Source organism: Phaethon lepturus, unplaced genomic scaffold, assembly GCF_000687285.1.
Source record: "Phaethon lepturus isolate BGI_N335 unplaced genomic scaffold, ASM68728v1 scaffold10706, whole genome shotgun sequence".
Taxonomy (NCBI): Eukaryota; Metazoa; Chordata; class Aves; order Phaethontiformes; family Phaethontidae; genus Phaethon; species Phaethon lepturus.
In genome coordinates, this window is record NW_010548323.1 from 17,663 (window position 1) to 32,265 (window position 14,603).

At 38.8% G+C, this 14,603-nt stretch overlaps 1 protein-coding gene across 1 annotated transcript in view; it reads left to right on the forward strand.

Moving 5' to 3' along the window:
• The window catches only part of CARS (cysteinyl-tRNA synthetase), a 54,251-nt gene that overhangs the window by 15,711 nt on the left and 23,937 nt on the right, over nucleotides 1-14,603 (forward strand). The window contains exons 2-7 of the mRNA XM_010289930.1: nucleotides 7,634-7,879; nucleotides 10,757-10,848; nucleotides 11,708-11,796; nucleotides 12,100-12,196; nucleotides 12,644-12,742; nucleotides 13,866-14,015. Coding sequence (XP_010288232.1) covers nucleotides 7,634-7,879; nucleotides 10,757-10,848; nucleotides 11,708-11,796; nucleotides 12,100-12,196; nucleotides 12,644-12,742; nucleotides 13,866-14,015 — 773 coding nt within the window. The remainder of the gene's footprint in view (nucleotides 1-7,633; nucleotides 7,880-10,756; nucleotides 10,849-11,707; nucleotides 11,797-12,099; nucleotides 12,197-12,643; nucleotides 12,743-13,865; nucleotides 14,016-14,603) is intronic.

A 14,603-nucleotide genomic window follows, 5' to 3' on the forward strand; every position in this document is an offset into this window, starting at 1 on the left:
CCGATGCATGATGGAGAGTGGCTTGATGAGCACTTCTGCCAGCTCCCTTAGTACCCTTGGGTGGATCCCATCCAGCCACATAGACTTGTTTGTGTATAAGTGGTGTAGCAGGTTGCTAGCCATTTCCCTTCGGATTATGGGGGCTTCAGTTCTTCTCTCAGTCCCTGCCTTCCAGCTCAGGGGGCTGGGTACCTGGAGAACAACTGGTCTTCTTACTATGAAAGACTGAGGTGAAGAAAGCATTAAGTACCTCAGCCTTTACCTCATCCTTTGTCACTATGTTTCCCCCCGCATACAATAAAGGATGGAGATTCTCCACAGCATTCCTTTTGTTGCTAATGTATTTATAGAAACATTTTTTATTGTGTTTTATGGCAGTAGCCAGATTAAGTTCCAGCTGGTATTTGTCCCTTCTAATTTTCTCCCTGCGTAACTTCATAGCATCCTTGTAGTCCTCCTCTGGTGCCTGCTGCTTCTGATGAAGCAGAAGTGTCCTGAGTTTCTTGCCCGTTCTTCCAAAGAACTTAAACTCTTAATTTTTTTTTCCTGAGTTCAAGCCAAAGCTCTCTTTTCAGCCGGCCCAGTCTTCTTTCCCACTGGCTTGTCTTTTGGCACATGGAAATGGCCTTCTCCTGCACCTTTAAGATTTCCTTCTTGAAGAATGTCCAGCCTTCCTGGAACCCTTTGCCCTTCAGGACTGCCTCCCAAGGGACTCTCTCAACCAGGCTCCTAAACAGACCAAAGTCTGCCCTCCAGAAGTCCAAGGTAACACTTCTGCTGACCCCTCTCCTTACATCTCTAAGAAGTGAAAGCTCTATAATTTCATGATTGCTGTGCCCAAGACAGCCTCCAACTGTCACATCACCCTCAAGCCCTTCTTTGTTTGCAAAGAACAGGTCCAGCAGGTTGCTTTGCGTAGTTGGCTCACTTACCAGCTGTGTCAGGAAGTTATCTTCCACACACTCCAGGAACCTCCTAGACAGTTTCTTCACTGATGTATTGTATTTCCAGATATCTGGTAAGTTAAGTCCCCCACAAGAACAAGGCTAGTGATTGTGATGCTTCTTCCAGCTGCTTATATAATGTTTTGTCTGCCTCATCATCCTGGTTGGATGGTCTATAACAAACTCCCACCATGACATCTGCCTTGTTGGCCTTCCCCCTGATTCTTACCCATAAATGCTCAACTTTATCATCACCATCATTAAGCTCTAGACAATCAAAACACTCCCTAAAATACAGGGCTACCCCACTGCCTCTCCTTCCTTTCCCATCCCTGTTGAAGAGTTTAGAGCCATCCATTGCAGCACGCCAGTTGTGTGAGTCACCCTATCATATCAAACATGTGCCTGTTTCTGTGATGGCAATTATATAATAGTTTTCCTGCTGCACAATGGCTTCCAGCTCCTCCTGTTTCTTGCCTATGCTGCATGCATTGATTTAGATGCACTTCAGTTTAGCTCTTGATCCTGCCACCTTTTTGTGGGGAGAAACCCTAATTCCTGTGTGACCATTCTCAGGCACTTCCATGGTTTCTAACACATCAATAACCCTTGTGTCTTTGGTGATGCATGGATCTCCATCCCCTACCTCCAATGAGAAGGAAGATTGAAGGACCTCGCTAGCAAACCATCCTTCAAATATTGGCGTGCTGCCCCCAGGCTTATCTCTAGTGAGCCTGGTTTTATCCCTTTCCCCCTTCAAACCTAGTTTAGAGCCCTTTCAATGAGCCCTGCTAACTCCTGTGCAAAGATCCTTCTCCCACTTTGAGGCAGGTGTACCCCATCTGTTGCCAGCGTGTAAACTGACCCATGAACAAAAACCCCAAACTTCTGCCAGTGCCACCAGGCTTGTAGCCAGGTTTTGATCTGCTGGCTCTTCCTCTTTCTTCCCTCATAATTCCCTGCAACTGGAAGGATAGAGGAGGTCACTACTGATCCCTTAACCTGTCATTCCAAGGCCTTGAAGTCTCTCTTGATTGCCCTTGGACTTCTTGTTGCAACCTCACTGCCTACCTGAAAAATCAGTACTGGATAATAATCTGAGAGCCGTACCAGGGTAGGAATCTTTCCCTTCACATCTTTAATCTGTGTCCCAGGGAGTCAACGGACTTCCCTAAGAAGTGGGTCTGGTCTGCATATTGGGACTTCTGTTGCCTTCAGATGGGAATCTCTTATGATGGTGACCCATCTTTTTTCTTTATGGAAGCAGTTTTGACACAGGGAGTAGGCTGACTTAACCTTAGCAACACCTCCAAAGTAGATGAGGTGCGTTGGAGGGGACCCTAGCGACGGCCTCGCCGCCCCAGGCCCCTGAGGTGCAAGGCAGGCAGCCATCAGCCATCACGACGTGCTTGGGACAGAAATGACATGTGAAATCAGCCCTCCACGCCCATTGTTGGGTGAGTGTCCCTGAAGAGGTCACCTGTGTCCCTCGGTGGTGGGTGACACGTAAGCAGCACCTGCTGCCACTTCAAGGTATTGGGACTGAGGAGTTTGAAGTGCGGTGTGTGAACGGGTCTGTACGTGCGTGGGGTAGTGGGAAATGTGGATCTATAGGTGCTGGTTGCACCTCTCACATTGTTGCCTATGGATTGGAGGACCTCTGGTGCCTTGCAAGACCATGGGAGGTGATCCCCATCATGCCTTGCCTCTAATGTAAAAGTTAATGATGAGACATTGTGATTTGTGGAAAAAACCCAGAGCTGCTCAGTACTGAAGTTTGGAAACGGCTGTTCTCTAGCTTGATGGGTTCGAAGAGATGTTAGGTGGCTGCCAGGCTGCTTAGTCAGTTGTACGCTTATCACCGCATCGTCTGCTCTCCTTTGCCTGCTTCTGTCTCCCTTACTGTCTTTCCTAGTCATCTGTGCTCTTCCTTGAACTCATGCCTGAACTTTTTGACTTTTCTGGACTTGTTTTTGTGTTTTAATGATGGGTTATACTGCGCTCTTCCATATGTCAGGAGGGCTAGGGTAGTCCTGTAATTTTTGGCACTACTGTAGCAAATGGAAACTTGGAATACCAGTCATACAAGTATGAAATACCATTATGGTATGTAAGGGGTTGGAAATTTCTGTCATTCCAGTTAAGGATCTGTAGATTCAAGGATTTGTGCCTTTTTCTTTGTTACTGAAAGTTACTTTCCTGTTTGTTCATCACAAGTAGTGTTTCTATGTAAGGGAGTTCAGAAACATTTATTCTTGTCAAGGGACTGGCTTTTTCAGATGTGTTTTCAGTATCTTAGTTACGGGGGGGGGAGAACCCCACCAGAGGCTTAGTTCAGGAGTGCTTTAAGAAACGTTTTAGTTAAGTTTATTAATGGACAAATAGATTTGCTTTTTACTTAGATTGTGATTGTTACATTTAGTTTCAGTTCAGGAAAAGTGGAAGTGGAACTTGCAGGACTAAAGTGACAAGGACTGAGAAGCTCTTCTTTGCTGGGAATCTCCCATCTTAAAAATCCTGCCCTGCTAAAAGCCTCTTGATCCTCATGTGTGAATCTTCAAAAGTCTGTTGTCTCCCTGTCTCTCTGTGTGTATGCTGTTGTCTTGCATAGATGGGATAGGTGCATTGGTTCAGTTCTTCCGGAATTTTTATGGAAAAGGATAATTTGTCTTGGCTGAGCAGATAGTTGGACTTCTTTCCAAAGCTACCAGAATGGCCAGTCAGAATGATAAATGGCCAATTTGGAGCCATATTAATAATGAGGCGTGTTACACTTATCCTTTATAAGTTGTTTTAAATCTGTGAAAGCCAAGTTGGAAGAGAAATGACATTTTAAAATATTCAGAAACATCTAAGATTTCTTCTCAGAGAATGCTTCCGCAGAAATCCCAGAACATTTCAGTTGTCATCTAATTATGACTGACAAGGTTAGCAGGTTCAGGGAAGCCCAGGAAACCTAATATTTCCCTGAAGCAAAGTAACTCCCTGTTTTCGTGTCAGCTAGCTTACTGCCTACTTTATGGCTTTTCTGTATTTACTTTGCTGTCAACACCTTCAAGGAACAGATGTTTCCATTTTCAAGTTAATAAAAGTGAAAAATTTCCATCAGATTTGATATTGTGTGGGTTACACATTTTGATTAAACTTCAAAAGGTATTTTGTGTGCAAATAAAATGTAGAAGTGATCTTATGTCTTTGAGTCTGTGTGTTGCTGCAGTCTTGCAGGTAAATTCCCAGTGTCCTTTAGTAGTCACTGAAGCACTCCATGCATGGAAAGAAGAATGTGTGACAATTATGTTGCCCAAAGAGATCATACACTGGCAATTATTGTATGAGAACTATTAATGTCTACAGTGGAATTTTTCTGAAACAACTTTTTAACGTGCGGGGAGTGTTACATTATTAACATTAATTCTTAGGATTTTTCAAGGTTATTTTGCTACCTCTCCAGTACTTGTGCTCAGTGCTTGTTTTCTGAACTGAGTTGCCCTTGATTGGGTGTCTATGGACCATTCCTTTCACCTGAGTTAACATTCAGTGTTATGCAACAGCTCTTTAATACTCCTGTTTTTCTGTTGTTAAGAAGACACTTCCAAATGCAATTGAGTAGTAGCAACTGTAATTTTTGTTTGGGAAGGGGAAAAAATTGCAGTCAGAGAAAAGGGCTTCATCTTAGCCTGTTTTCCTAAAGCAACAGGGCTAAAGCAACTCAGAGCTATATGTGTCTATTGGCCTTTCTCTCTCATGACAGTGGGCTGCCTCTTGCACATAGTTGGCAGACTGAGCAACGGTGAGTTGGAGCTGTATGAGAGGATGGCAGTACTAAAGTGCCTGGGGAAGGGGGATGAAGCACTTGCGAGGTACCAGGAAGTATTTCAGTGTGAGTGTGTGATGAATTAAAGACATTGTGAGACATTGGGGAGGGGTGTAGAACTGAGGGTGCAGGTTATAAATCATGGAAGAACAAGATTCTGTAGATTTACTACTTTAGTTTTTAGTAGTGATATAAATGAAATTGGAACAGACTTTTATGTAAAGATAGTTTTGACTGATTTCTTTTGCTTTCAATTAAATGGTCCCCTGCTATACTGCCTCCCAAAAGGCAGCATTATCATATTCATTCTTTCTTCCCAGGAGAGCACCCTGTGCTTCAGGAGAAGAGCTTTTGTTTCATTAGTTCAGTCCAGTTTGGAGCTATTCACAAGAATGCCAGAAGTGAGAATGATTTTGTCCTGTATGTACTGAAATAGGATACTTAGAGGTATTTCAGAGTTGCACTGATAACTCAGTGTGCTCTTAAACACAGCAAATTTGCTTGTATCTCTGCATCTGACTGCAGCAGAGGATAGAACACACCTGTGCTAGCTTTAAGCTATCTGTCATGGTTTGAAAAGTAGCTGTGAGTCTAGAAAAGGAAGTTTGGAGCTCAGCACAGCCTGTGAAACCAATGTGGGAAAGTCGTATTGGTACAGTGAACCTGCTGGGAGCTTGAGATTGCTGTGGCTCAGCTTCTGCTGCGCCCTGAGAAACCCTGTCAAGAGCTGCTCAGGTGTGTTCATGCTGTACTGCACTTACTGTGGTGTGCAGTCACGGACGTGAGTTTGGGCTGAATTTGAGTCAGTGATCAGTCTCAACATAAAGACATCCTCCTGTTAGGTCCCCTGGGCTAACCGGTTTCTTTGATGTATTACACTTTAAAGTCTGCTTGTTGCTCTTGCAACTACACGTAATGTCAAACTTTGTAATTTCAAGTATTAATGTGTGTGCAGAGACTGTTCAAAGTAATTTTGGCTGCTCTGCTTATCATGGCTGAGCTGGTACCAACATTCCCGGGCAGCATTTGCCATCTCTTCTTACCAAAATTAGCTTGTCTGAGTTCTGTCATCTTTGTTGTATTTGTGTGTAAGTTTGAGCAACTTCCCTTTTAGATTGGTTTACAGATGTGGTTGGAAAGCACTTAACGTTGTTTCAGATACACTGAGTTGCTTCCCATTAGCAGCCTGGTGTGTGAATAATGGTCATAATAACCCTAATAATACTTTGCAAATTGTGTGTTGCTTTCCTTGCAATAGATGTTTAAAGATCTTTTCTTTGAGATACAGTTTCATTTCTACACAGATCACTCCTGTAATACTTTTTTTTTTTTTTCCTTTTCCCTCACATGATTCATGGATACAAAATTCACATTCAAGGAAGATATATGTCTTAGGTTTCCATAGTTAATGAACATAAATATTTCAAACTATTTCATGTGTATAAACATGTGAAGTTCTATGATGATAAGCATCAGTAAATATTTAGGAGCCTGAAAATTTTATAGTAAAATCAACTATGTGAACCGAAGCTGAATCCCATTCAGCTAGGTAAGGCAAGCCCATAAGGTCTGATTTTTGAACCATTATTTACTTGTTATTCCTTATTTATATGGTATTTATATGGAACAATAACATGGATAGTCCTTGATTGAGACTTTACAGGAATCTGACTTTGATTCTGCAGTTCCTCACATCCTCTCCTAGCCATCACTTCCTCATCTCCGTTCATTTTTCCCTTTCCAAGAGCGTTGGTCTGTGACCACCTCCAATACTTTGGGAACTACTCGTGCAGAAGATTTTTGTAGTAATGTAAGAACCAACAGTTGTGGCAGTGGTCTCTGTCAGAGTTTGGGAGCAGGGACAGGCTTTCTCCTACTGCCTCTCTCATTTTATTGCACTATGACCTTGACTATATCTTAAATTACCTTCTTGGCTGACTACGTAAGCAGGATATAGGCTTAATGTTTATACAGCACTTTGAACATGAATGGAGTTAGAAACGTTGAATCATTGTAGGAAAATATGAATGCTAGGTTTACCTAATGTCAGTGCTAGCCCAGATGCCATAACCTCCGCAGTGCTTTCTACCCACTGGCTTGCACAGGGCTTGCCGTTACTGTGAGCATCCCCACCAAGTCACAGAACCCTTCCGCCGCTTCCTCCATGTCCTTCCATTTGTAAAGATGAGACTTAATTGAACCTGCTTTGCAGGTATACAAAATAAATCATGGAATTAAAAAATTGTGAGGGAAGAGCATGATCTAATATGCTTTCTGTTAATTTGTGTCAATTTTACTAATTTTAAATATTATTCATATGTCAGGGGAGAGAAAGTGGTGAAGTAGTATGGGAATATACAACAGCTTAAGTTTTGAGTTGTTAGAGCAAGTAGGAGTAACTGAGTGTCATGCTGAGAGCTTGCATACGGGCACCAGTCCTGCAGAGATTTAAGGATATGCTCAACTTCAGTAGACATATTCACAGCCTGTCCACAGTGTATAAAATTAATCATATTAAATATTTGCAAGATGGGTGTTTTAGCAGTGTGGAAAAGGGTGACTGATTAGGTTTGCTGTAGGTGAAGAATTTTCTCCAATTTCAAGTAAATGATATTTCTTCATGAAAAGGACCTGTGCTTTTGTCCTTACCACTTTTTGTAAAGATGCCTCAAAAAAACCACAGCATAAATATAATCCTCTTAATAGGAAATGTATAGTTATTCAATAGCTTGTATTAAATATATTTTTCTCAAATTTCTTATCATTTGACAAAGTTAATTTAGAGGGGGAGATGTATAGTATAAGGATATATTTTGGTCATGGGATCTCCTTCTTCTTTTAATGCTGACCAAATGTCCTGTGCCTCTCTTTACAGCTTCCAGCTACAGTTTTATTCTGAGCATTAGTGAAGAGGAAGCCAGGGTGAAGGCTTTGAACGAGTACCTGAGCACTCGTAGTTATATCCAGGGGTTCACATTTTCACATGCAGATGTGGAGGTATTCAGAAAGTTTTCGGGGCCACCTGTGGACCAGTATATCCATGTTGTCCGGTGGTACAGACACATAGAAGCAATCTATGATGGCAGCAATGAAAAAAATGAGCCTTGTAAACTTCAAACAAGTGAGTAATACAAAATTGGTGCACAGGTTATAGACTAGCTGACATTGTATTGGTTTTTATTGCTGAGAATTCCTAGAAGTTCTCTTTCATACTCTCTTGCACGCTTTAAAATTTACTGTATCAACTTGTATTCAAGGTCATTAAATTCTTCTTCCATACAGTTACTGTGTAATTGATAGATCCTGACCTATTTGAATGTTAAAGCTCTGTTTCCACATTTCTTTGATTTTAAAATTCCTCAGTGTACAGAATTCGATTATGTGTATTTTCTTTAAAAAGCTAGCCACTGAATCGTAAAAGAATATGTGGGTTTTGGCTTGTTCCCTAAAATACCAGGATTTGCTCAGTCCATTTTTTTTCCCCTGCGAGGGTGACTAAACAGCTGTTGTGTAATATACAAATTCATAATAAAGTTAACTGAATACTGCCTTTTACGATTGTTATTAACACTGAATTTCAGAAAGAATGTTTGGGGTTCTTTTTTAACCCTGGTAATTTAGGTATTGCTGAGGATTTGAGGAAATACTGACTGGTTAATCTAGGTTATTGTGTAAGCACGGGTGCTGGCATTTTTGGGAGCTGCATCACACTCCTGAGTTGTTTTCCAATGAGCTAGTCTAATTTAATTGCATTGTAGTGAGATCCTTGTGCAGGGAGTCATGAAATAATTAATAATAATAACACAGAGCTGTTGTGTAGTGCTTGCAATATCTATGAATGAATGCATAATGTCTGTCATTTTTGCTGATGGTTGTTGACTAATATTACTCCAATGCCATCTTCTTAAAACCTGTCATCATATGTGTTGTCAATTTCGAGCAGACCAGCAGTTAAAATCAGACTGCTGCAAGTAGATTCAGTATACATGTGTGTGTGTGCATGTGTTTGTGCTGGTTATTGATTTCCTTTCACAGTGAAGGGAATCTCAGCTGTACCGCTGTCTCTGATAGCAGATTTAATGCCACTAACTACAGTTTGTCTGCAGAATTTCATGGATCAGGGTGGAGCAATAAGAGATAAGGTTTCTCTTTTCCTGTCTATGAAATCTCTGATGTTAAGTTTCTCTTTCTGAAGGGTTATGTCTTCTTATCTTCACAATCTGTGCATATGTATAAAAAGTCCTGAAATGGTGTTCTGCAGTGTTCACTATGAAAATGACGTGTAAATCTGCTACATTTCTTAGACCTTGGATATTAGTGTTTTTTGGGTGTATCAGGGAGCTCCAGGGGTGGGTTAGAGCAAATGAACTTCAGTTCAACCAGGGGGAAGACTGTAACTGGCAGAGATATATTTAAACAAATTAAACATTATGGCTTTTACTTTGCCCTTGGTGTCCATGTAGTGGATATAATGTAACACCTAACTCCCAAGCTGAGAACTTTAGGGTGCAGTATCTGGCTTTTTTCATATGTTTAGTGTGGTTGTAAGTAAAGCAAGCTTTACAGATTTATCTTTTATTACACTAACCCGCATAGGTTTCCTTCCCTGAGGGAAATGTTAGCCGCAATTAAGCATGCCAGCGTAATCTTTGTAAATCAAAGAGTAAACAAATCCATACCTGGGTATACGGTCTGTGTTATGGATGGACTACTCTTGAACTTGAGGTGTTCTGAACAGGAATACCTCATACAGTGAAATGTTTAGGATAAACACATTTCCGTGGATCCATAACATGGAGTTTACATGGAGTCCATTTGTGAGACAGAGTATTATAGTTAATAACTTCTTTTCTTATTTAGGCAGTTATTAAAGAAAGGAAGATGAGGAAGAGATTAATTTTTTTTATACTGTGAATGTTTGTATTACTTGAAGGTTTTCAGCCAAAACATTCCTATGAAGATATCAGGGAAACAGAGTTAATAAAAAGCACTCTGAGACACAGGATCAGAAAGGCAATTTTGTTGTCAAAACAAATAATTTGTATAATATTTTAATTGCAGTTAAAATGCATACCATGAGAATTCCTAAAGACAGTGCTGTGTGTATTAAGCTGGCAGCCTTTCTGTATTTTTGAATTTCCTGGTTTGCTTTCATTCCTAGTTAATGTGATAATTGGTTTAACACCATTACAGCTGTAAGCAGCCCTGTGCATAGCAAACTGCAACTCTTCAACACATGACATACTCATACTTCTGTTTGAAAAAAACACAAGTTTAACACTTATGTTGCTTCTTAAAAATTGAAAAGAAAACAAATACAAGAATATTGTCACTAATATTACCCTGGGTTTTACCTGCTCTCTTTAATGGCAAAATTTAGCTTCTTGCTGAATTGGAGCATGTTTGTGGTAAATGACTGTTCAAAAATGCCTCATGTACATAGCAACAATGTATGATAAAAAGCTGAGGTTCTTTTTAAAGCTTTCCATCTCCCCTCCCTCTCACCCTGAGTACACACATTCTGTCAATATTGGCTCTAGAGACTAATGCTGGTCTCTGGAGATATTTTGAAATTCTGTGTAGGATCTGTGATATGCTATCACAGTAAAATCAGTGGCATTGCAGAAAGCCCAGGACTGCCATAAGAATTTATTAATAATACATTAAATTTCAAAACTCTTTTTAATGCTTTAACTGAGTTGCATGCTCTCACTTTTATACCCTCTTCCTTCCTGTTACTTGGATCAAAAGTTAATAGGAATGGCAAGTCAGAGAGTAGAAAATAAACTCGATTGAAATAATTTACTTTGGTTTTAGTGGCTTTGTAGGAAGCTCTAACAGAAATAGTTGGATTACTGAGATTGGAGCTGCTTTGTCTAATCATGTGGGTTTTTTCTTTTTAAATAACTTAATGATGTGATAAGGAGAAAATGTTATACTGCAGATCTGTTTGTGGAAAGTGCCTTTTCAGTTCTCTTTAAACTATTTTTTCTCCTAGGTAAAGGCAAGCGTGTACAGCCCCCCTGGTCTCCCCCTGAAGGGACAAAACATTCTAGGCTCTGCCTCTACAACAGTCTGACTCGCAATAAGGTGACTAAATGAAAAAAAAAAAAAAAAGGAGATTTCCATAGAAACACAGATAGAGAAGTTATCAAATGTTTGTTTCTTAAGTGTTTACCCTATCAGTAGACACATTTCTGGGTTGAATTTTTGGAATGTTAACAAGCACGTGCCAGAGATGCTGTGTCAGTCAAGTGTGTTTGCTGAGGCAAGTGTTATAATATACACAATAAATATACATGTACTACAAGTGTGTGCATGTATGTCTATATTGCATAATATATAGTTCACAATTGCAAGTTATCATCATGCAAAATAGCCAGGGGTTCAACTGTAATACACATAAGTATAGGCAATGTGAACAGAATAAAATCACAGTTTCCTTGTTTAGATGTTGTCAGTATACATATATATAATGTATATATATGTCAGTATAAAAAAAAAGTCTTGCCAATTGTAGTATGAACTGGTAAAACTTCTTGTGGTCTTGTTTAAAGATCCTTTGGGGAAGTGAGGAAATACTAAGAATACTAAAGTTATATCCAAGTATGTGTGAAATTATTATATTCTGTAACCTTTTTTCAATGCAAAAGAAAGCCTGATCTCGCCTTTTACAAATGAGCTTGAATAATGCCCTGCTTAGTCGAAATCTTTGTAATCTGATATGGTTGATAAGAGTGCAGATAACAAACAGCCACACCCTGTTATCTCTCTTATATGATAAAGCTAGCGGTGATCTCTTCTTATGCTAAAACTGGGAGTGGAATAACCATTCCTTTTTTGTAATTATAAACCATGTTTTCATGTTCTAATTTCCAAACATGGTGTTACTGGCCCAAGATCATGTCTTCAATTTCTTCTGATCACTGTATCTTCCCTTTCAATTAAGGAAATATTTCAGCCTCAGAATGGAAAAAAGGTCTTGTGGTATTGCTGTGGCCCAACAGTCTATGATGCTTCTCACATGGGACATGCCAGGTACTGCAGTTCCTTATTTTGGTATAGGTAATAACAGTGCCTATTGGAACCAGAAGATTAATAGAAAAAGGATTTTTATTTAGATGAGTGTATTACTATAAAATAGTCTTGTTAGACTCAACACTTGAGATTTAAGATTAAAAGCATATTATAATATGTCATTGTGTGATTAAAAACTTACTATGAGGGAAAATTAAAACCACTCTAAAATTATTGACTCTGAGATTAAAGTAGTTAGTGCATAGAAAAGAAATAGGCTTGAGGTGTTCACTAAAAATACTCCTATACCTTTTATGTTTTTAGGTCATATATCTCATTTGATATCCTGAGAAGAATCTTGAGGGATTATTTTAAATATGACATTTTCTATTGTATGAATATTACAGATATTGATGATAAGGTAAGATGTTTTTAAATTGCAATCTAAAATACTGTACTTTGAGCATGGAAGTCAGAGAGTTATATGTAATTGCCATTTGATAAGCCAAGATAAATCTTACACTTACTAACTTAAACATACATTTTGTACACAAAGTAATTGATTTTTCTCAGTTTTGTAGCATTTCTGTGGTAGCAAAGCCTGGATTCTTGTGTATAAATGAGTATTGTCATAAATAATGAAGACTAAGCATTTTATAAAGATAACTTATTTTGTTTGTCTGTTGTTGAGATAGCTGATTAACTATGTATGGTGTGTTTAATTTATATTACTGCATGTAATTATTGTAGTTTCTCAAATTTATAGGGATTCTGAAAAGCCTTTGGTAGGTAATAGAGTTAGATTTTAGCTGCACTTTCTGTAGCTATGTGTTGCTTCACAGAAATATTTTCACGTTTTGCTTTGTAGATCATCAAGAGAGCAAGACAAAATTACCTTTTTGAACGGTATAGGGAGAACAAATTAGCACCAGCTCAGCTGCTTGAAGATGTTAAAACTGCCTCAGAGGTGGGCATGGTATTTAATCCCTGATAGCGTCTTTGGTTCTTACTCAGTAATGTAGCAAAGAATGTAAAAAATGCCTCTGACCGCTACCTCCGTAAGCTTTCTGTTTGTTTCAGTTATTCTATTGAACTGGTACCACATAAATTAGGAATGTTACTGGAACTGCACATCACTGATTTTTCCATTGTTTTAGAATTGACAAGAACTACCTGTGTAAAAGGCATGTCTGATTTTTATGTCCATAGAACTCCTGAGTGCATGTATATTGTTGTTGGGGTATTGGGGTAAAAGCTCAAAAAGCATTTAGATGTTTGTGTGTTAGAATTCAAACTTTAAAAATAACCCTTTAAAATAGTTTTTAAATGGTGGTATGTCCGTAATCTTTTAAAACTTGTGAGATTCCTCTTTTGTACCATTGATGGCCTTGGAAAGAGCAAAAAGTCTCCAAAGCCTTAGGGATTTAAGAAATTGTGTGTTCTGGACCAAAGGTGGGGGAGGGTGATTCTCTGGGCATTTTTAGAACTACAGATCTCAAAGAGATTATCAGTCTAATGAATTGAATACAGGCCCAGGAATAGGATGCCTGGAAAGTGTTCAAGAAGCGTGTGGATGTGGCACTTCAGGACATGGTTTAGGGGACATGGTGGCGCTGGATTGATGGTTGGACTTGATGACCTGGAGGGTCCTTTCCAACCTAGTGATTCTGTGATTCTGTGAAATTTTGCCCAATTATCATTGCCTGACATATTCTCTAAGCATAGCATTTAAACTCTCTGTGTTTCACATTAAAGCTTCTTCTTTTCAGTTTTGTCGTAATCAACTGTGTAATTAAGGTTATGAACTGCATAGAAAATTAAAACTCCTAAACAACAGTAATGATGACGATGTAATAATCTGTAAAGTCTTTCTGAAAAACTGAATTCAGATGTGAACTGAATTGTTTTGCCTTCACCTTTATTTCTGATGAGGAGTATATTTTAGTAGTTTGATATCAAAGCTTTATATATGGCATAATGTATTATTTATCACTAGCAAGGTACTATGTAGCTAAGATAATATATTGGGTATGGAAGATAGCACTACTGTACTGAAAGTTGCTTTCTAAATGTTTTTTTTTTAATTGTAGCTCTTTTCAGTTAAATTAAATGAGACAACAGACCCAGATAAAAAGCAAATGTTGGAAAGAATTCAAAATGCAGTGAAGTCTGCTTTTGACCCTCTACAAGAAGCTGTGAGAACAAAACTCCCTGCAGAAGAGATCAACAGATGTCATGAGGTCAGTTAGAGCTCCTTTTTAAATTATATTTGGTTTATAATTGCTATGGGTTTTAAAATTGTAGTAATTCCCTGAAACATTATGGAAGTTTTTATTCATAAAAAGAGGGATGGTGTGCCTGAGGACTTTTCAGTACTTTGCATTCAATACAAGAAATTTCATCCTTGAATTCAATTATATCAGTTTTGGATGCTGTTTTTATCAATGACTTTTTTTTTTCTTTCCTCCTACTGTGATAATTACTCAGTCATTTTCACCTTTCCAATGGGATTTTTCTCTTGCATATATTTAGACTTTCTCTTTGACTTTTTTGTCTTGATAAATTAGTTTCAGTATAAACTACTGAACATGCATTTATGACATACCAGTACTGCTGGCAGTTTTCTACACAAGTGTTTCTGTCTCTGATCAGAGAATAAAGTACATCCCCCCAAAATTATGCTCAGGATAATTTTTATCCAAAGACCATTACATTCAGTGACAACAATCCTGTTGACTTTATCGGACTTTGGTACTGTCCCAGTAACCAAGTCAGGCAATATGACTACTGTCTTTTAGTAATTTGGTTTCATGCTTTCTTGCTTTCAG